The sequence below is a fragment of the Sinohyriopsis cumingii genome, chromosome 5 (assembly GCF_028554795.1).
Source record: "Sinohyriopsis cumingii isolate HCF-2022 chromosome 5, ASM2855479v2, whole genome shotgun sequence".
Taxonomy (NCBI): Eukaryota; Metazoa; Mollusca; class Bivalvia; order Unionida; family Unionidae; genus Sinohyriopsis; species Sinohyriopsis cumingii.
The window spans coordinates 12851507-12874137 of NC_142965.1; the positions used below are offsets into that span (position 1 = coordinate 12851507).

The 22631-nt window shown below is 38.6% G+C and overlaps 1 protein-coding gene across 1 annotated transcript in view; it reads right to left on the reverse strand.

Annotated features, from left to right (window-relative positions):
- The window catches only part of LOC149798648 (low-density lipoprotein receptor-related protein 1B-like), a 131669-nt gene that overhangs the window by 46608 nt on the left and 62430 nt on the right, over positions 1-22631 (reverse strand). Inside the window, exons 7-10 of the mRNA XM_089957484.1 lie at positions 8133-8399; positions 5693-5849; positions 5012-5152; positions 4632-4743 (exon numbers count right to left, since the gene is read on the reverse strand). Of these exons, the coding sequence (XP_089813610.1) occupies positions 4632-4743; positions 5012-5152; positions 5693-5849; positions 8133-8399 (677 nt within the window). The remainder of the gene's footprint in view (positions 1-4631; positions 4744-5011; positions 5153-5692; positions 5850-8132; positions 8400-22631) is intronic.

The window sequence follows — 22631 nt, forward strand, 5'->3', positions numbered from 1 at the left end:
TGAAGAGATTCAATTCTGCGAATGGAGTTTCCCCTTTTTTGGAGAAGATCAGCATAACATTCCCAGGTAGGTCTTTGAAAAAAGAGCTGTACGTTTGTACAGTCACTCATGCAGATATTTCAAAATCTATGTCACCAATAGGTGGTTTGGTTTAATTGCTAATATTTTTGCGAACCTCATCTGCAGTCCAACAATCATTAATCAACAACAAATTACATTTGACATTGATACAGATTAACCAAGAAACCTAGCTTCATATCTGAGCCATCCACGGGCTCTATAACAGCCATATTTTCATCACTGAATAAGCACATTCTGTTATAAGCCTAGGTGAGAAGAAATGTTGGAGATGATAACGATGTAGACGAAAACGCTTTCATATTCAGGCTCCATCAGATTTAACGCATGCATTGCGTTTTTACAGTCAGTCATTCCACATATTATCATATTGTCAGATGCCTTTCAATGCGTTTATTCTAAGATTAAAACAATGATTTACAAATACGAATACCACAGATACACTGTTTATGTATAACTTGCACAAGACTGATATGAGCTGATTGTGTTCGATGTTTACCGGAGCATTTTTATACGAAACATACATTTTGTGATTATGTGCGTTTTCTTTTATGATGATATGCATGCAAATACCGATCTGAAAGTTAGCTAATTTAAATAAACTACCATGAAATCTATTAATATGTATACTCCTTAGATCAGGTCAGTTACAATTAGTGTCAGCTTACAAATTTGTTACATTTGAGGAGTCAATCGTGTGTACTTACATTTCACGTAGTTTAAGCAAGTTTGCGACTTCCTTAAACTGTTACCCGAATTGAAAGAGTGAATAAACTATATTTAGAAACGTTCTGAGGTGTCTGTGATTGCTCTAATGCTGAGGTTTATATCATAAGTTTCCTGTTCTCTGCCGTCTTATAAAAAATGCCATTCTTATTCAATTTTTATACTTTTTCTAAAAATATTTTTAATTAAAATAAATATATGTTTTAAAATTTCTCTACGTTGTAGATATCTCTATCGTTTATCTTTACCCTGCTGTACCCGTTGATGATCAAAAAAACTCTTGGTGGCAGATGTCATCGTCACTGGTAGGTTCGAGTATGTCGTTGTCAACATTGTTTAACTTACTAATGGTAGATATTTCTAACTGCATATATTAAAGTTCACCGTATTTTAAAATTCGTTGCAGATTACCTGTATCATGAAGACGTTTACAACAAATAACAAAACAGTGTTGCATCACAAAACCGATTTAAAAGCCAAGAAACAACAACACTAGACGCGCGTCCTTTAGCGCTTGATCCAGCTCATGTTGCACAAATTCAATAGCACACTCCATCCATGCCAGGCTCCATCTTTTAAAAAATTCGCTATGTTGTTTCGGATATCTGTAACATCTATTACATTTATAACATAGCTTTCTTTAGGTCAGTTGGATTTATGACATTTATATTTCAAATTCTTTATGTCAGTGGTTGGCTGGAACTATAATACTGTACATGTACAATAGATAGTTCCCGAATGACGTCATCAGCCGCCATATTTGTGGTCATTTGGCAGATTAACCGTTGACTTTATATGGTGTATGGAAATTGAAATAACTTCATTGTATCTCTTGATACTTTTATGAAAATTCCATACATAAACAGAACGCAAATCAGGCTTTCTGTTAGTATCTATATTTATGATTTATAAGTTTACCTTGCTTCAGTATACCTTGTTAAAAATGGTAAATTTTGGTAATCGGCTATAGGAGAAACTGCCAGGTTGCCCGTCGTCCAGGCTTCAAGGCTTTTGAAAATCTAAATATTTATGTTAGATTATATGAAACTTTCAAGGACTTCCGTGTTATTCCACTTTCACGTGATTACCCTTGAATTAAAACATTTTGGATTTAGAACTGCGATTCTTCATTGGAGATAGCACGTTAGCACATAAACACATTCGAAGCTTCATTCGGAATACCTTTGGACAATTTTCAAATTAGTGTGAACTTGATAATACAATTTAGGATCTTCAAGGAATTCGTTCAATGTAAGTTATGTTTAATTCTTTCACTTTGTTTGATTGTATATAATAGGAAATATATTGTTTTTTTTTTATAAATTGAATGCCTATTTAGTTTTTCCTTATCTCGTTATATAGTGTAATCCCCTAGACGTAACAACCTTGCTATGTATTTATTTCTAGCATACTTATACGTATTTGTACCCAAAGTAGCCAAAGTTTACATTCTGCATTGTGTTAAAGTTTTGCTTCCGGAATATATTCATGAGAAATCATTTCGTCAGATAAAGCTTCATTATCTCAGGTATTTAATTGTGAACTGGCTGCAAGAAACTGTAATGACTTACTGTTGGTAAAAGCCATAATATTTATTATCGATCAACGTTGTACTAGTCCAGAAATCGGGGTGTAAGAGAAGGACACATTTTTGTTGTCTTACTGCGTTTTGCACAGGCTATGTCTGTGCCCTGCAGAGTCTTGCTGCTGTGTCATACATCTGGTGCGCATTGACTTAGACATGATTTGAGTGATTGTTCATTGTTTCTAGAGGAACCTATCTTCGTTCAGTTTCAAATTCTTTCGCAGTTAGATGTTCCAGACTAAGTGAGGAAACAAATTTAATATATTACCCACAATATAAACATATGCGAAATTCCACGTGCTATAAAAGGATATATTTTGTTTTAACCTTGTGAACATGTACATATTTCTTCTTCTGATGAAGTCAGTTCCTCTTGTTCTTCTGTATACACGTTCAGGTCTGGATGTTAAATTCTCCTGAACGTATTAAAACTGTTTTCCATGTGAACTCAGGGAGTTTGTACATTTGTGAAGAATATTTTCAGGTTCTTTCTCCTTGCCGAGTGAAACTTCAATTGTTTGGCAATTAAGCGTGCAAAGTCAACTGAAAATGTTTTCAAGCTACTAAAAATTTTAAAGTCATCATTTAATCTTGCGAAAACGAATTTATAATGCAACGTGTAAATACAAATGGTGGGTTCAAGAAAGGTTTCTATGCACAGAAAAATTAAAACAAATTAAGTGACCTTTTCAAAGCTGAAATTTACTGCAAACCTTGTCATGAAGAGCACAGTAAGGAACATATGAAATGGAAAGAAATAAAAAAATAATAAAATGATAAAGACTACATAATAATTGTACTTACTATAGGTAGTATTTAACTGGCATTAAAATATACTAATAAATATAAGATTGAAAATCCTCGGTGTTCCACCGTGTAATATTTGGCTCAGTTGTCTAAATGTCATAAAAACTAATAATTTAGAGTATGATCAATAAAGTACATGTGCATTTGTCCGCCGCTTTGGTCTGGATCAGCAGAGAAAATATTTATATTGTTCAAGCACACGGTATACGATAATCAGCAAAATCAGATGGTTACAAAATAATGCTACGATGCTATCAAACAAAGACACGCAAGAACATACTGTAAACACAGATTAAATCAAGATACATGACATCATTATTGTGGAGAGACTGAGTAGTATTGTTTAGCATATTCTGCAATATTAACCGTACTGCATGGTAGAGAGAAAGACAATAAGAAATGTCATATTAATGTGTGCCAGAGACGCAAATGCACCAGAAGAAAATAATAAGTACATCCGTATTTATTAAGTGTATTTCACTGTGTTCTGTTTTGTAGAAACTCTTGCATTGTGGTATGCTCACGATTTGCGGTTTTTGTTTCCTATCTATTTTATGCTGTCTTTTGAAGTCAATTTGTTTGACTGTTTTAAAAGTAACACTCAATGCGAATAATGGCAATCCCAATATGAATGATAAAATCCAAACATTTAATTTTGTTTGAGGTCAAGTACTCGGCTTTCTTTCTACTGTAAACTATCATATTTATCAACAGAAAGAAACTTAATAATCTATCAATTCACAGTGTAGCTTATATTTGTTTTTCATATCAGGTTTGATGATACTAATTCGATTTTGCCAGAACTGAAAGCAATTTTCACTGCCACACTTTTTCTAAAACATTAAAAATATATTTATATACTCGTCAATTTTTGTAGTAGTATGATTTCAATAGCACTTTCCTAAGGGCAGCACTATATTAGGTGAGGTCACAGGTTTAAACCACTACCGAGTCATATTAAAGACTTATACAAATTGCACTAGCAGCTGCCTCGCTAGGCGCTCAAATTTAAGTGAATAGTGTTAGGACTGGTCGGCCTGGTCTCAGGATAATGTGACTGAGTGCGACATGGTTCTACATGTCTGTGGCATGATGCCCCAGTGCTGGACATAATTATAAACTGCCACAGTGCAGACATCGTTGCTATGTGCATTTATCGCGTAGAGAATTAATATTTCATATATCAAAATTCTCAGCACTCTCTGTAGTTGCTTATTATATATATATATATATATATATATATATATATATATATATATATATATATATATATATATATATATATATATATATATATATATATATATGTATGTATGTGTGTGTGTGTGTGTGTGTGTGTGCTATTTTTATCTATCAATCTATATATAGAGAAATATACGTTCCTTAAATCAAAAGTAAAAAACTTAATATCTTATGTACTGGATTACTTCATTACCTTGAAAACTGTAAGACAATTGTATTTTCTACTGACATTCAGTGCAATTTTAATCTCATTTGTTCCATTGGAACTCATCCGACCCATAAAACCGTCATCGGTCCAAACCAATCTGAAATATTAAAGACGAAACTATTAAAACTTGTTACGTAGGAGTTTTAATATAATATTTGGTAAACGCTATTGTGATTTTTTTTTTACAGAATGAAAGGTTTGAAAATTGATTTTTTTTATGTATGGTTAGTTTCACAGACCGCCCAAATGAAATGTTGAAATGTCAAGAATGAACTTGATTTCTTTCAATACGGGATGAAATTGTAAAGTTTCAATGTGTGCAATATAGTGAACTACATGACATACGGAAATAGGTTTGCATTTACCTTTTTGTCGACCAGTCATATTCCAGGTCGGTGGGTCTGTTTATAATGGGGGAGGTGATGATCGATGTTTTACGATCTGTGCCTGCAGTGTAGAGCCGGCCCCTCGAATCAGTGGCATCCAAGGCCATCCAAAACAATCGCCTGTGATGAATATTCTTATGAAGTAATTCGACAAAATTGCAACAACTCACTGAGGTTCAAAAAACTATGCATTATATGCACATACATGTACAGTACTGGTTCATAGATCGATCAAATTGATTAGTTTGGTTTTATCACCTGTTTGTTTATGTATTCATTTGATTTTAATTATTGGCCTTTGACAAGTAATTACAATGTATTTTAACATTAAAAATGCCTTTTTTGATATGAAGTTTTTGCATTATTATTCCATAGCTATGTAGGACATACATGTAGAATATTATTATAATAAAGTGGTGTATTTTATAAGGAGGCCATTTTGTGGCTCTATGGAGCAGCGATGCAACTATTAAGGATTTCGGTTTTTAGGTAATACACCCAATAAGGTGAGTATTTGGTTAGGGTCTAATTATTGTCTCTTAGTCGTAAATTCTCGAATAATGCGCATAATGAGCCGAGGCAAAAAAGGTTTGAATTTAACTGAGTCGTATGCGCATTCCTGTTAGTGACTTAGCATCGTATTCATTTAAGCGAACTTACAGAGTATAGGGATCAAAGGTCATCGTTATTGGCTTTGTTGAAGTTTTTGTAATTTCTTCTTGTATGGAATTTAGACCGGCTATCTTGTAGCAAACTCCACCAGTAGCGTTCCACTCAAACCAATATATAGCTCCTGTTATCCAATCATAAGTTAAATCTGTAATAATAATAATAATAATAATAACAGACAAGCACCGTGATTAATCTTATGCATTTACACTTATTTTGTGAGCTAAAGCAAGCTGACAATTTTGCTTCGAAAGGGAAATCAAATCCAATCCAAATTCTCAGTTTATTAAGAACTTTTATGTCTCTACTACCAACTATATTTACGTTACTCATCCAACTGGTTGACAAAATGTGAATGTATAACAAAATTTACAATAAAAATCTAATCCCTAAAACTGGGAAGTGTCCTAAAAGGTCAGGAGGGAAAATACTGCACTAACAAGAGAAAATATGGAAAATGCATATGATTTACATTCTGCATCCATTTTCTTTGCTATGATCAAAGTGGATATTAATAAAACAATTAAAAAAAAACAACACATTCCAAACTATACATACAAAGCAGCGCAATGAATTATGCACCTAAAGTATAATCTAAATAAAAATAAATACGGAATTATTAAAAAATAAAAACAATGATTCAGGCTAAATAAATCAAGATATAAAAATAATTTTATATTTTTCATCAGCACTACTGCTATTAACTTTGTTTCTAAACCCCTTATATAGCGTGTCCTTTTGTATGGTAAAATCCATGGCATTCAACGTGTAGAGGAATCTCTCGATATGTGTCTGTCTATCTGTCTAATCGTCACTGACATTGCGATTCTCTTTCTGCATTACTAAATAGATATATATATATATATATATATATATATATATATATATATATATATATATATATATATATATATATATATATATATATATATATATATATATATACACATCTACCTATTATCTATCTATCTATCTATCTCCATCTGTCGATCTTTGATATATAACTGAACAAATTATTATTACTATTGAATTTTATCAATCTTCATATTCACTGGAATAACTTAAAATTACGCACCTACCCCACCCCCGCAAAAACTCAGAAATGCTATCCGATCCACCAAGGTAGTAAACTTAGAATGTTTGCAGCATGTGGATATTTATAGGTCACTGCATTTGTATGGGAAAATAGGAACGAGTTTTTCGGATGGCAATACTTCACGACCTTGGGAGTGCAGTGCATCTATCTGACAAAACGAGTTCATATTTTCCCATACAAATGCAGTAACCTTTTTATTATATGCTTATTTTCTTGTTCTACATAAGGCTTAATTATATAAACAAAAATACACTCCAAGAAACAACGTAACTGAATGTATGCCGTATTCCAATCTAAATACACAACCGCAGATTCATCATTACACAACAACAGTATTAATGCGCAAATAACTCCGCCCAGATAAATTTGAACTTAGTCGTGCGCTTGACATAAATTTCGAAAGAAAATGGCGTGTCAACTTAAAATTCAAATATGGAACATATTTTGAATGAATGTGCATTGCAACAACTTTCCCATTTGACCTGGAATGAATAGAGTTGGGTATTTGTTTTCTATTCTACGAAATTTTGTGATTATGGACTGTATTTATATATGACAATTCCACAAGAAATACATCGGATTGAAGTAGCGCGGAAGAAGCGTGCTGACATCTGCAAATGTGTTTCTGTTTCTGTCATTGAATGTTTGAAATCATAATGTGGGAAAAATATGAAGTCTTTCAATTGCAATTATCAAAAAGATGCTATGGAATTTAACGTTTATTTCATTTTGAGTGCAATAAGGAGGATGTAATTATACTTGTAATATATTAGAAATTACAGTACAATTTCGAAATGTGTAATCAAGATTGAAAACATATAACATGGCTCATGTAATTCGGATTAACAGAACTAAGAAAGTACATTCTGAGGAAATTCAGGATGTAAAAAAGTAAGTATATTATTTGCCATTCTTATTACCAGCTAAAGAAGACACGTTTATGCCTTGAAACTGTCTGGCGCCTACTGTATAGATAGCCTAAATCCGAAACATTGTATCCAAAAAATTAACGGGGAATGTGCCAAAGCGACTGGTATGTGGCAGTCCACGAAACATCTGCTTCAGTTCATTCAGAAACAAATTTCATCAACCAAAACGTAAAGCGCCTACTACGCGAGTGTACATAAGTTGGTGTTGGCGTCTGCGTCCATGATTGTTTACAATAGAAAGTAGTTCCTTTATGCACCTGAATGCAATATGAAGGTGTGCAATATCGTAAAATACTGAACGATTCTGACAATGTAAAGTTAACGGAGAAAAAAATTGAGCATATAATAAGGCTTTTTATTTCATTTGCAAGTATCAGCTTCTGTGACAAGTTTGTGCCATGCTTACCAATTATCTCTCTGCTTGTCGAGTACACCTCTTGCGAACCGTTAATCGAAAAAGCCCTCTGGTAGTAAATCTTATGCCCGTCCGTGAAGTAGAAAGTACTGTTGTGTGTATCGATCGTAAATCTTGTTATATTGTTGGTGCTGTTTACAATGGTACACTCAACTTCCGGTGTTAAGTGCTGAAGACTAGTAATAGCATTGATACTCACAAAACATATCTTGTTTGTGTCCGTATATACAATCTTTCTTTCGAGCACAGGTATTTCGCCTGAAAAAAACAATATCAAAAGATGAAAAATGTGCACTGCATATCCTTCTTTCATTACTTTTTCTAATTCCCGTGCAGAAACATCCAATTCCAAGCCCAAGTTCAAAGGCGTAGATTAAAAAATTAAATAATCGCTATACAAATCTTTAAAAATTAAATTAAATAATCTTTATAATTTCTAAAGTAAATAAGTAAAGGCTGGCCGATATGAAATACTTGCACCAAGGTTGGGGTAAAATATTTGGTTTTCTCAGAAAGAAAGAAACGAACGATGCGCCTGTGAATGTCACAAACACCACTGAATGTTACAAACGCCAGTAAGTGTCTGGAACGTCTGTAAGTGACAAACACGGCAGTAAATGTCACATAAGCATGTAAATGTTACATAAGCATGTAAATATCACAAACAAAAATAAATGTACAGTAAATGTAACAAATGCCCGTAAATGTCACGATCACCAGTAACTGTCGCAATCACCAGTAGCTGTCACAATCAGCAGTAAATGTCACAAACGCCAGTAAATTTCATAAACACCTGTCTCAAACACAAGTTAATGACACAAAGGTCTGTTTGTATCATAAAAGCCAGTAAATGTCACAAACACATAAACGCCTGTTAAGATCACAAACGCCAGAAAATGTCACAAACGCTAGTATATGTAATTCAAACTTGTAAATTATATGAATGACAATAATTGTCACAAACAGTTGTGAACGTCACAAACGCTAGGAAATGTTGCAAACGCCATTAACGCAACAAACGCTAGTGATTGTCGCAGACGTCTGTTATATATCTTAAACGTCAGTAAATGTCAGAAACGCCAGTGAATTTTGCGAACCCTTGTTACTGTCACACACGTCTGTATAGATCAGAAACGTCCGTAAATGTCACAAACGCCAGCAAACGTTGCGAACCCTTGTTACTGTTACACACGTCTGTATAGATCAGAAACGTCCGTAAATGTCACAGGAACACCAGTAAATGTCACAAACGCCAGTAAAGTTTGCAAGTTCCACACAATCAGCGAATGACACGAACGCTAGTAAATGTCATAAACACATGTAAATGTCACAAACGACAGTAAATGTTTTAAAGGCCTATCAATGTCACAAATGCCAGTAAACACCAGCAACACCCGTAAGTGTAACAAACACCAGCATATATAATAAATATCTCTAAATGGGACAAATGCCAGTGGATGTTGCAAACATACTTTAATGACACAAGCTCCAGTAGATGTCACAAACGCCAATATATGTCACAAACGTTAGTAAATCTAACAAATGTCAGTAAATGTCACAAACACCTGTAAATATAATGAACGTCTGCAAATGTCGCGAACTCTACACACTCTTGTAAATGTCACAAAATTCCGTAAATTTCACTTAAACAAGTAAATATCCCAAGTACCAGTAAATGTAACATACATTAGCAATTGTAAAAATCACCTCAGGAAATGTCACAAACACCTGTAAATATCTCCAACGCCACTAAATATCACAAATACCTGTCAATGTAACAAACGCCTGTAAATATTACAAACGGCAAGAAATATCACAAACATCTGTAAGTGTCACAAATGCCAGGAAATGTCACATAGGCCAGGAAATTCCACGAAAGCCAGGAAATACCACAAATGCTAGTAAATGACTCAATCACTAGTATTTGTCACAAACGCCAGTTAATGTCACAAATTTATGTATATGTCATAAACATCAGTAAATGTCACAAACACTAGTATATGTCCCATAAACACCTGCAAATGTCACAAACGCCTGTAAATGTTGCAAGTTCCACACACGCTGGTGAATGGAACAAACATCCGTAAAAGTCACAAACGCTTGTAAGTGTGACATACGCAGGAAATATCACATACGTCAGTAAATGTCACAAATACCTGTCGATGTCACAAACGCAAGTAAATGTCGCAAACACTTGTTAATATTCCAAACACCAGGGCCTGTCAATATCCCAAACACCTGGAAATGTTGAAAACACATGTAAATCTCACAAACGCCGGAAAATGTCACAAACATCTGTAAGTGTCACATACGCCAGGAAATGTACAATAAATGTCTGCAACACCAGTCAATGTCGCACACGCCTGTAGCTGTCAAAAACGCTAGTATATGTCAAAAATGCTGGTGACTGGCGCAAACGTTTGTAAATATCACAAACAACAATGTATTTATCTAACGTCTGTTAATGCCACAAACGTCTGCATAAACATCAGTAAATATAAGAAGCATCAGTAAAAGTAATAATCATCTGTAAATGTCGTAAGCTCACGCTGACCTGGGAATGTCACAATAGCCACCAAATGTCACACACGTCAGTAAATGTCATAAACGCTAATAATTGTAACAAAATTCCCAAGGAAATTTAACCAATATCTGCAAATGTCTACAATGCCAGCATAGATACAAAAGCCTGTTATCACAAACGCATGGAAATGACAAAACACCTGAAAGTGTCACAAGCGCCATTATGCGTCACAAACACATGTAAATGTCACAAACGCCAGGAAATGTAAAAAAGCTCCGGTAAGTATCATAAACACCTGTCAATATCACAATCATAAAGAAATATCACAAACACTGATTAATATCACAAACGCTAGAAAATGTTTAAAAAAATGTCACATACGCCAAAAAATGCCACAAACGCCTGTAAATCTCATAAATATACGTAACTGTCTCCATCCTCAAAAAATGTCACATATGCCTTTAAATGTCAAACACGCTAGTGATTGTCGCAAGCGCCTGTTAATGTCATAAACATATGTCAGAAACGTCAGTAAATGCCACATACGATAATAAATTTCACAATCGTCAGCAAATTTCGCGAACGTTTTTTAATGTTACAAAGGTCTGTATATATCATAAGCGTCAGTAAATGTCACAAACACCAGTACATGTAAAAAACGACTGTAAATGTCACAACATCTAGTAAATACATCACACGCCTGGAAATGTCACAAACAGCTATAAATGTCACAAACGACAGTAAATCTAAAAAACACCGGTAAATATCACAAACGAATGTAAATGCAAAAGCGCCTGGAAATGTCACAAACACCAGGAAAAGACTGCAACGCCAGCAACATGTCACGAACGCATGTATATCTCACAAACTCCAAGGAATATCTCCACCACCTGTTAATATAAACGTCAGTAGATGTCACAAACGCATGTTAATATCACAAACGCCTGTAATTGTCAGAAACGCCAGTAAATGTCGCAAATGCCTGTAAATTTCATAAACCCCAGTATGTCAAAACATCTGTAAATATCACAAACGCCAGTAATTGTAACAAACTCATTTAAATGGCAGAAACGTCTGTAAATGTCAGAAACACCTGTAAATGTCGCAAACTCCCTCACACACACTTATAGATTTCACAAACGCCAGTAAATGTCACAAACGTCAGCAAATATTACAAACGCCTGTAAAAAGACACCGCCAGTAAATGTCACCAATGCCTGTAAATGTTGCAAACTCCCGTAAACGTCATAAACCCCAGTACGTAACAGACACCTGTTCATATTACAAACGTTAGCAAATGTTACAAACACATGTAAATGGCAGAAACGTCTGCGAATGTCAGAAACACCAGTAAATGTCGCAAACCCCCATACACACTTATAGATGTCACAAACGCCAGTAAATGTCACAAACGTCATTCAATATCACAAACACCTGCTAGTGTCACAATGCACCATAAAATGTCACAAACGTCTGCAAATGTTACAAACGCCAGTAGAAAACACCGCCAGTAAATGCCACCAACGCCTGTAAATGTCGCAAACGCCCGTAAATGTCATAAACCCCAGTATGGCACAAACACCTATAAATATCACAAACGTCAGCATATGTCACAAATGCCTGTAAATGGAAGACACGTCTGCATATGTCAGAAACACATGTGCATGTCGCAAACCACAAACACACACTTATAGATGTCACAAACGCCAATAAATGTCACAAACATTATTTAATATCACAAACACCTGCTAATGTCACAATACGCCATAAAATGTCACAAACGTCAGCAAATGTCATAAACCGCTGTAAAGAAACAGCGCCAGTAAATGTCACCAACGCCTGTAAATGTCGCAAACGCCCGTAAATGTCATAAACCCCAGTATGTCACAAATACCTGTAAATATCACAAACGCCAGCAAATGTCACAAACTCCTGTAAATGGCAGAAACGTCTGCATATGTCAGAAACACGCGTAAATTTCGACACCCACCACTTATAGCTGTCACAAACGCAGTAAATCTCCCAAACGTCATTAAATATCACAAACACCTGTTAATGTCACAATACGCCATAAAATGTCACAACCGTCAGCAAATGTCACAAACCCCTGTATAAAACACCACCAGTAAATGTCACAGACGCCAATAAATGTAATGCAATATTTACAAGCTTTTTCTATCTCTACTTACCTTTAACTACCTTCAACTCTATAAGTCATGCTGCCAGTCAAGCAGCAGGAGGGGGTGAGCCGACCCAATGGCGGCCAGAGGAGGGTGAAATAATAATGACGTAATAAAATATAAATGGAACCACTAGAATGATCAACGCATGGTAACATAAACTACATGTGACACATCATGATATTTTTTATGCGCTATAAAATGTGAATATTTTTGTTACCCAAAAATTAACAACTAATCATAGTTAAGCGAGTGATCCGATGAAATGGCTGAATGAGAGGGGTGAAGAAATGACGCGAAAAATACGCGGAACCATTGGAATGACCAAAGTAGTAAATGGGGCCACCCTAGGGACAATGGGCCACCCATTAAAAACACCCCTGGGCCACTCTAGGGACAATGGAAATTTAACATGGAGAAAAACGCTGGGCCACTCTAGGGACAATGGGAATTTAGCATAGAGTTTGGGCTTGTCTAGGGACAAGGGGAATTGAACATGGGAATAGAGTTTGGGTTTGTCTAGGGACAAGGGGAATTGAATATGGGATTTTTTTTTTTAAAAAAAAGTTTTTTTTTAAATTTAAATTTAAATTTAAATTTAAAAAAGGGTAGGCAATGGAAAGGCTGTCTCTTTTCGAGAAATATGGCTGGCCCTGAAAAGGGCCTTTGGGTTTTCTTCTTCTTCTGCTTCTAATTTCTTCTTTTTCTCCACCAACTTCTTATTTTATCTCCAACACTCTTTCTCTTCTTTTCTTTCTTTTTTTCTCCTCCTCTTCTTTCTTCTTCTCTTCCTCCTCTTCTTTCTTCCTCTTCTCATTTTCTTCTTCTTTTTCAATTTTTTCATTTCATGCTCTCATCCTTACCCTTTCCTCTTCATCCTCCTTCTCCTCCTTTATCTCTTTCATTACACCACTTATCTTGTCCTTTACCTTTCTAAAGTTATTAATTTCCATCTTTACACGATGGGGAATATAGGAATAATGGTCTTCATCGAGTCTTATTAACATCTGTTCCATCATTCCTAAGTTGTCTAAAACGTCTTGCAATGTTTGTATTTTGTCCATTTGGTTAGAAGCCATCTTCTTTGTAGAATGGTTTGAACGACGAATACTGTGGGTTCTTATAGTGAAAGCGCGGACGTGAAGGAAAACATCCCCCTACTTTTCTCATTTCATATAATAAAACCCAAACTATACTCTCCACATACGCTAAGAAACAATAAACAAAATCCATAATCTACTATCCACACAATCGTACGTGATCTGTTACAAAACCCAAACTATACTCTCCACATACGCTAAGAAACAATAAACAAAATCCATAATCTACTATCCACACAATCGTACGTGAGCAGTTACAAACACAAACACACAAACACATACCCTCGCACTATGAAAAAAGAGTTAGTGTTTATAATCACACTACTCTACCTACACACACACACACACATTGGCAAATCGATAGTTATTTCTTTTCTAGAGTATTGGGTAGCCCTTAAAAGGGCTGTTTTTTTTTTGAACTCCAGATGCACCTATCTAATGGTTGCACCTTCCTGGCCTGGCGCCACACACGCATCTTCTTCCCCAGTCTCCTTTCACCTTTCTTCTGGGGAGCGCAGAGGGATGATGATTCGCTTCAACACCCCAATCCTCTGTCTCGGGAATATTGTACGACATCCTCTCTTCTAGTTTCTTTTCCTCCTCTTCCCTCTGTCTTCTCTCCTCCTCTTCGTTCTTCATTCTTTCCTCTTCTACTATAGCCTCCGCGGCCAGTTCATTTAACAGGCGCCTGACATATTCCAGATGTATCTGGAGTTCAAGAAGTTTGCTTATTCTGCTATTCATTCTTGTGTTGATCAATCAACAAGGATAGCTAGACTGCCCAGCGAGTTTCAATTTATAGTGAAAGACATCATTTTAATCTACTATCCATACCAACTTACTTAACCACTTACAAACACAAACACATACCCTCACATTTTTTTAAAAAAGAGTTAGTGTTTATTTTCACACTACTCTACCTACCCACATTGGCAAATGGATTGTTATTTCTTTTCTAGAGTATTGGGTAGCCCTGAAAAGGGCTGTTTTTTTGTTTGCTATGGCATTCTTTTTTAGTTTCTAAGAATGCGATGTCCTCTGAGGATAGACTTTCTGGCGATAGGTCTGCTTCTTCGAAAAGAGAAGAAGAACTCTTTGGTGTCGATACGACAATCGACAAAGCCTCTGTCAGCTTCAGGTTGCTGCTGCTGTTGTTGTTGTTGCTGCTGTTGCTGCTGTCTCTGAAGTCTGTACTTCTCTGTCCATTCTTCTTTTTCCCTGTTCATTTCTTCTCTGAAGAGCTCTTCTATCAGGTCTTCAGTGATTTTTAACATTCTCACATTCTCTATTTCTTCTGGCTTCGGTATCAGACTGTGTCTGACCCTATGCAAATTCACGTAGACTTCGTTGAGCTTAGCTAGTTTGGAGCACATCTTCGTAGGAGGATGAGTCGACAATGGATGGTTAGACTGGAAACAACCCCGGTTCTTAAAGTCAAAGCGCGGACGTGAAGGAAAACATCCCCCACACGGTTTTTGAGTCGCAACGTTTAGTGAGTGTCATGAGAGGGATAGTAAGAAATGAAAGAGCATCAATCCAACATTCTTATAGCTAAACAAAAGACAAAGGCATTTTTTTCAAAACACAACATTTTTTATTCAAAAATCACTTAACACTAAACAACAACTCTAACATTTTTAACAATAATCCAACAATATAACATCTAACAATTTTTTCAAAACACAACATTTTTTATTCAAAAATCACTTAACACTAAACAACAACAACTCTAACATTTTTTAACAATAATCCAACACTAAAAGTTTCTCCACTAGGTAAAGAGGGATAACAGTCTTCCATGGTTTCTAGTAATCTAGGATGACTTCTTTCAAACTGTTGATTTCTATGGTATTATCGAATTCTGCATACAGGATGACGTTCACCGTTTCATCAGGGTCTCGGTCTTTAAACTGAATTTCCACACGAATCTGGCCGGATTTTATAGGGTGGAAATGTCCCTCGTCGCTGCCTTGGTTTGGAGTGAAATCGAAAGCCCACAAAGCGTAGCCTCCTGCATAATCCTCGTACGTAATACCGTGACTGGTATTGGTTCCTAACTGTCCGGTGGCTTCGTAAAGGGACAAGTACGATCTCAAGTAATTCTTCTTGGTAAAGTCAGGTTCGAAAGGTCGGGTACACAAGGTCTTGCCATCGCGACTGACTTCGATTTTGGACACGCCAAAGTGTTGAAAGTAGAAAGGATTTTTTTCGGCAGCTCCGTTGAAGGCTGTATTCTCGACGATACCAACGATCAAACGTTTGGGTAACTGTCCTTGGAACAGATGATCTTCGATCATGGATCGCTGTCTCTTGGGAATGGTGAAGGTTTTCACTTCCACGCGTCGTATGGGATACTTGGCAGTTGTTCTGCTCAACGTCTGATTGGTGTCGTTTCCCACTTTAGGTAACACTTCCACACGGCGTACGTAGAGTCTGGCTTCTAGGATTTTGGTTTTGTAACCGTCACTATCAGCCAATAAATGGAAAGCGGCACTGCTACGATTCAGTCTCAGGCGGACATCCACCCCGTTCAGCAAATACTTTTCTTGCAACCACATGTCCAAATGCAAACGATCCATCAGTTCTAAACTTGTGTCGACTCCCGTGATTCTCTTTCTTCGTTCTACGGAGGTGTGTCCCACCACGTTGTACTCCACCACATCGGAATACACGAACATCAAATTCAGTCCTCGGTTCAGTTCTACCGGGGCACGAAATAACTTGCTAAAAGACTCGTTGTCGTAAACGATGGGTAATTCGTTTTTCTTGAGCATGGCCTTTCTCATGTCCATGTCTCCGCCCAACATGTCAAACAATTCAGGACAAAATAAAATGGACAGGATTTTACTTCGTTCAAATTTCATCAAGAAGCGACGAGCTGCTTTGTGGTACTCCATGGTGACACTTTTGTTGACATGCTCCAAAGCTTTCAGAAACACGACATTAAACCTGGAGGCTATGGTGCTGACCAAATGTTGACCACTAAAATAATAGCCTGGGGGAATGAACAAGTGATAGGTGGTGTACTTTTGTGTACGGATTTTCTTGTGATATTTGACATTGCTATCCATCCACTGTTGCATTTGCTCGTCATGAACTTCCACATCAAATAAAATTTTGATTGGGAAGGACATTGAGGACTTGGGTCGGGTGAATCATTTCTACTAAAGCCACTTCCCAATGGGCTTCGTGATCTAACGGGATGGCCTGAGGTAATTTGGCCGTGTAACAGCACAACGTGTTCTTGGGAAACACCTCCATGGAACTGTCACTGGGTAAAGTTAAGTAAAATTGGCTTTGGTGACTCATAATTCCAGAGTTCTGTGGCTGTCCGAGGGGTTACTGGACGTCAGAGGCGTGTCTCCGTGTAAAATGGGGTTCTGGTTGTGGTTGAAGTGGTGACTGGCACTGGCACTGGACACAAGGTTCCCGGGGTTCCCATTCGAGGTGAATTTCAGGGAGGGATTAGGAAGCAGGTAACCGATGCAACTGCTCAATAAAATGGTCCACAATTGTTTGTCTCCTTGTTGCAAACTCAAATTGGCGATGGCTGCCCCGATGACACAATACAAAACGAAGATTTGGCAGAAAAAGACGATTTGCGTTTGAGGCACACGTTCTCCACACCACACCCACAAGGGTTGTTTTTGTAAATCTTGCACAGAAGAACTAGGTGAAGGAGGAGTGGTCGACGTAGCTGCGTCTGTGTGAAAAGGCATGATGGTCACTTCTTTTTATAGTCGATGACTTGCGAAGCGTCGATCCAAGAATCAAAACTGGGTGGATATCCTTTCCAACGTACTTTGACTTCTTTGACACGTCGTTTGCCCACTTTACGGGTTCTACGTTCGAGAATGCTTTCGATGTCGTACACGTCGTCTTCTTTTTTGGTGACACGTTGTAACTCGGGCAAATAAAACGTTCCTTTGAGCACTTCTCCGTTCATGTCTTCCAATTTATAGACGGCAGGATGACGGCTATGCACTCGTCCAGTGACGCGAAACAATTCGGTCGTCCAGTTAGGTAAGTAACTTTTGTCGAAAGTGCGTTTGGTTTTGCCAATGCGCACCCAATCTCCTACGGCCAACATTCCACTTTTCTTGGGGACAGCCCTCGTCGGGGACGTACCAAACAGGCGCTCAAACACCAACACTTCGTTGTCGGGAGTCACGTCTTGCGGGGCACGTCCGATGCTTCGATGGTAAGATTGGTTGTACGCTTGCACCAGGTGCGGTAAGATGTCGATGTACTTCAGAGTGTGGTAATGCGTAAAATATTTCCACATGCGTTCTTTCAAAGTGCGTTGAAAACGTTCCACGATGCTGGCTTTGGTTTCGGGATTCTCGGTGGTAAAAAAATGAATGTCACGTTTCTTTAATTCTTTTTGGAAAGCTTGGTTCAGAAATTCGGTGCCTTTGTCCGTTTGCCATCGAAGAGGGTGACGACCGCTTTGTTTCAACACTCGTTGCAGGGCTCGCACTAACTCGCTGCTCGATTTGGAAGTCAAGGGCACGACCCAGGCAAATTTGGAAAAGACGTCGATGACACAAAACAAATATTTCTAGCCACGATTGTAGCTGGCCAAATGAGAGACATCGGCTAAATCGGCTTGCCATTGATGATCGATGCCTTCCACTCGGGTGCGACTTCTGGCAAACTTGCGTCGAATGGGTTTGTGTAAAGTGTAGGTAGCTTGTTCTTCTAACCATCGTTGCACTTGGGGTAAACGGAGACTTTTCAGTCGCGTTTTGGCAGCACGATACAATTTTTGAACTCCTGCGTAACCTGCAAGATGGGAGGGATCGTAGTAAATGCTGGCTAAGACTTTTTCCATTTTTTTGTGTTGGTTGGTGTGTTAATAAGGCACCCACTCTTGGAGGATGCTACACTTTTTCTCTTAGGGTATTTTCTTGGATTGCAATGCTTTGCGTGTGCGACCGGCAATAGGTGTTGAAGAGGAGGAGGATGTCTGATCGGGGGATATCGGTTCTTGTTTCACTTCTGTCTTCACTTCTGTCTTCACTTTCTTTTTCTCTTGTGATGAAGAAGGGGTGGCCATCATCTTTTTAATCCATCCAATTCTGGAGGTAGGTGGTGTTGTTAACTTGCGTACTTTGTCTGGTGGAGTTTGAAACCCTTCTTCTTCTTCTTCTTTTCCTTTTTCTGTCTTGGTCACTGGTACTGGTACTGGTACTGGTGATGGTGCTGGACTTTTCATCAAGGTCTAAAGCTTTCTGGTGAAAGAGTTGCAGTCGTTGCAAGAGTTGACCGTACTTTTGCGATTTTTCTGCTTCGGACAAATCTTGGCGATCCATCAAGGACTGCAATTCGTGTTGTAACTGGGACATCTCGCTCAAATTGAGATTAGGAGGTAAATGCGGGGTGTGTTGTTCTTGCCACCGATGGTATTCCATCCATCGTTTGTAAGGCACTAAAGCTAGTTTTCGTCCTTCCATGGGGTTGTCAGGGGTCGATTCTGAGATCTTGGAACTTCCGAGGCCTTTTTATCTTGCTCCCACCAGTCCTCCCAACATGGTTCCCAAGACTCCTATCAATATGGGGCCTAACAAGAGAGGTAAAATACCTCCACGTTGCACTAACATCTTCTTTTTTTGACGAATGGAAATTTTCTTTTGAACCATTTGGCGAAGAACGTGACGATGTTTGCCTAAGCATTGTTTCTGGTGTTTGGACAAAGGGATCGTGCCTTTCAAAACGTTCAAACAACATTCGCACACGGTATCGATGACCTCTTTGGAGGCTGTTTGAATGAGTTTTTTTCGTAGGGGTAAAGAAGCTTTGGAGAGGACAGATAACATGTCCCCATGTTTGGCTAAACGTGGTGGCAGTCCTTTCCTTTTCTTTCCTTGGGGTTTTCTGGAGGGTGACATCTTTGAGTCTTCAGGAGCACCAAAAAACACTGATACCCGACTTGGTCACAGGCCTTTTTTATACTGGAACGCGTCGCCACTGATTGTCTTGACGTCGTATTAGTTTGAGGACAGGCATGCCACGTCGTGCAGGGGTACGTAACGGACTAAATCGAGCCAGTTCTTGCTTGGACAAATCCAGTAAACCTTGTAACATGCCCGATCTTTCTTGAACTTTGATTTTGGGAGAAGGTACTTTGTGAGCAGCAGCCACTGCCACTAAATTGGAAGGTCCTGCCACTGGGGAAATTCTTTTGGGGGTCATTAACGGAGAAGTTCTTGGTGTGATCAACGTCTCCAAGTACTCTTCAGTTCCTGGTGTCATCAACGGAGAAGTGGATAAACGTGAGGATGCCGGAGACGCAGTCACTGCCGTGGCAGATCGTGGTTTGCGAGTGTAAGGTTGCGTCCTGGCCGAAGTGCCTCTCTTGCGACTAGTTTTCTTCTGTGGACTTTTCTTTTTCTGGGGACTTTTTCTCTGTTTCTTTTTCTGGGGGCTTCTTTTATTTTTCCGGGGTGGTGGTGTCTGGTCAGAGGAGGGTCCTGCCACTGGAGAAGTTCTCCGTGGGGACCTGGTCTTTTTCTTCTTGGGGCTTCGTTGGACTTTTGTCTTGGGTATAACTTTGGGGGCATTAGGATCCCATCTTAAGAGTGAGCGAATGATGACCCCTCCTAGAGTACCGCTCCCTCCAGGTTTCAAAATGATTTGTTTTTTGGTTTGAGTGTCGATGCGGGGATCGGCCAGTTGGACCAAAGCGACTTTGTTTCGATCAAAAAAGCGTTTGGTTTGATGAGGAATCTGAATGATTCCTTGGAGTAATTGACGTGCCGTCACCGTGAACCGTCGTAAGACTTCTTTGAGACTAGCTTCTAAGACACGAGCTCGTGTTTGTGGATCTTTTTCTCGACTGATGCCATACAAGGCACGAATCAATTTGACGGGAAGATGCGACTGAAGGGACGTCATGTTCACACTGTGTGAGACAGACGAAAAGGGTCTGAGGTTTTTTATAGATTTTTTTATGGGGAGTGAAATGAAGTCGAGGACGGAGACGTGTACAGGACAGGCCCTCCGTCTCGGCACCAGTGGTGAAACAAGTGGGTACGAAATCGCAAATCCTCGGGATTCGTAGGTTTCAAATCGACGAGTAAATATGCGTGTGGCGTTTGAGTGGCATCGTCGTACGCCTGAGTCAGCCAAGGCGTTCCTAACTGTTTGGCTAAGACTTGCACTTGCGATTTATCTCGAGGGCTTTTAAACAAGACCACGTAATGCGCATTGAGACTGATGGTGCGATGGGCTTTACTTTGTTGAAACAAATTTTGGGTGATGTAAACGACACTGGCATTACGGTGATGCCCTTTGCGCGTAAACCACAGTTTAATTTCTTCTTCGTCTTCTCCTAACATGTCGTCGAAAATGACCAAATGGGTTTGACGGAAGTCAGAGACGATGCCATCGTCTTCTTTAGGAATACCTTCCACAAACACGATGGAATCGCCTTGACTTTCTCGCAAGAGGTTGTACGCCGATTGCCACTCTTTGTAACACCACACGATCCGTTGAGGTGGCCGATCGATCAAATGATGTATATGTTCGATCAAACGTTTGACGAATTCGGTTTTGCCTGAACCGCTAGGTCCAGCAATGAGCATGTTAAAGGGATGGCGAAGATACAAAGCCTCCCAACTGGCACGATCTAAGTGTTCGTCGATGACTTTGACAGTAGAGGAAGAGGGAGCAGAGACAGCAGAGGTAGCCATGGTGTGAGAAATGTCACTTGTGACACGAAAAACAAACAAGACAAGAGTTTATATACTTTTTCAGAACACGTTTATTGAATGTTTTTTTCAAACATGAATACGAAAGACAAAAATACATAAAAGCCAAAGGCTTAAGTACAAGAATAAAAGGCACATGATAACCATGAACGTGGAATAAAAACAAGTGTCTGTACAACAACCACATGTTTTGGGTAAAGTTGTAACCAGTTCTATAGTATGGGGTAAGGTCACACAAGTGTCCTCCCGAAAGGGTCTTTCAGGCCTGTCCACGACAGTCCTGTCCTGGGTGACGGGTTCTTCTTCTGGCACCGTCACTAACACGGGTTGAAAAGTAACTTTTTTCCTTGAATAACTCTCGTGCATACTGGGCCACCTCTTGTGTCCAAGCCTCAAAACCCTGGTCTCGGTGATGTCCAACATTTGACTCCTAACCAATCTGGTTTCTTCTTCGTCAACGACATGGTAAGTTACTTCAATGAACAATGAACTATCGATCTTGCCTAGGGTTCCTTTTTATATACAGACCAATACCGACGTCACCGTACGGCAACGTAAAGTGATTGGGAAGTCGCACTCGCTTCTGGTATACAATTTGATAGACTTTTTCCAAGGGTCGACTGACGATGTGGTGAGAGGGTAAACGTACAATCTTGTTCGGTTGATAGGTGGTCACTTTAAAGTTTCCATCCTCTCCCGATTGCAAGGCTTCTTTCAATACCCCAAAGTTGACCACTCGACTGGTACGATGATTCAGAGTCAGTCCTTTCACTTTGCACGTCGTGTGCACTTCTCCTTGTTTGTCCCGGTATTCGTAGCCGTAATTTTTGGGGCCGCCACTGACGAAACTTAGAATCTTGTCGTCGGGATGCTCGTCTGTCCAGGCTCCTAAACGGTCTCCTTCGATGTCAGGGTGATGTTGACTCGGGTGATGGATGTAAATGCAACTGTCCGTGTCAAAGTACAGGACGCGA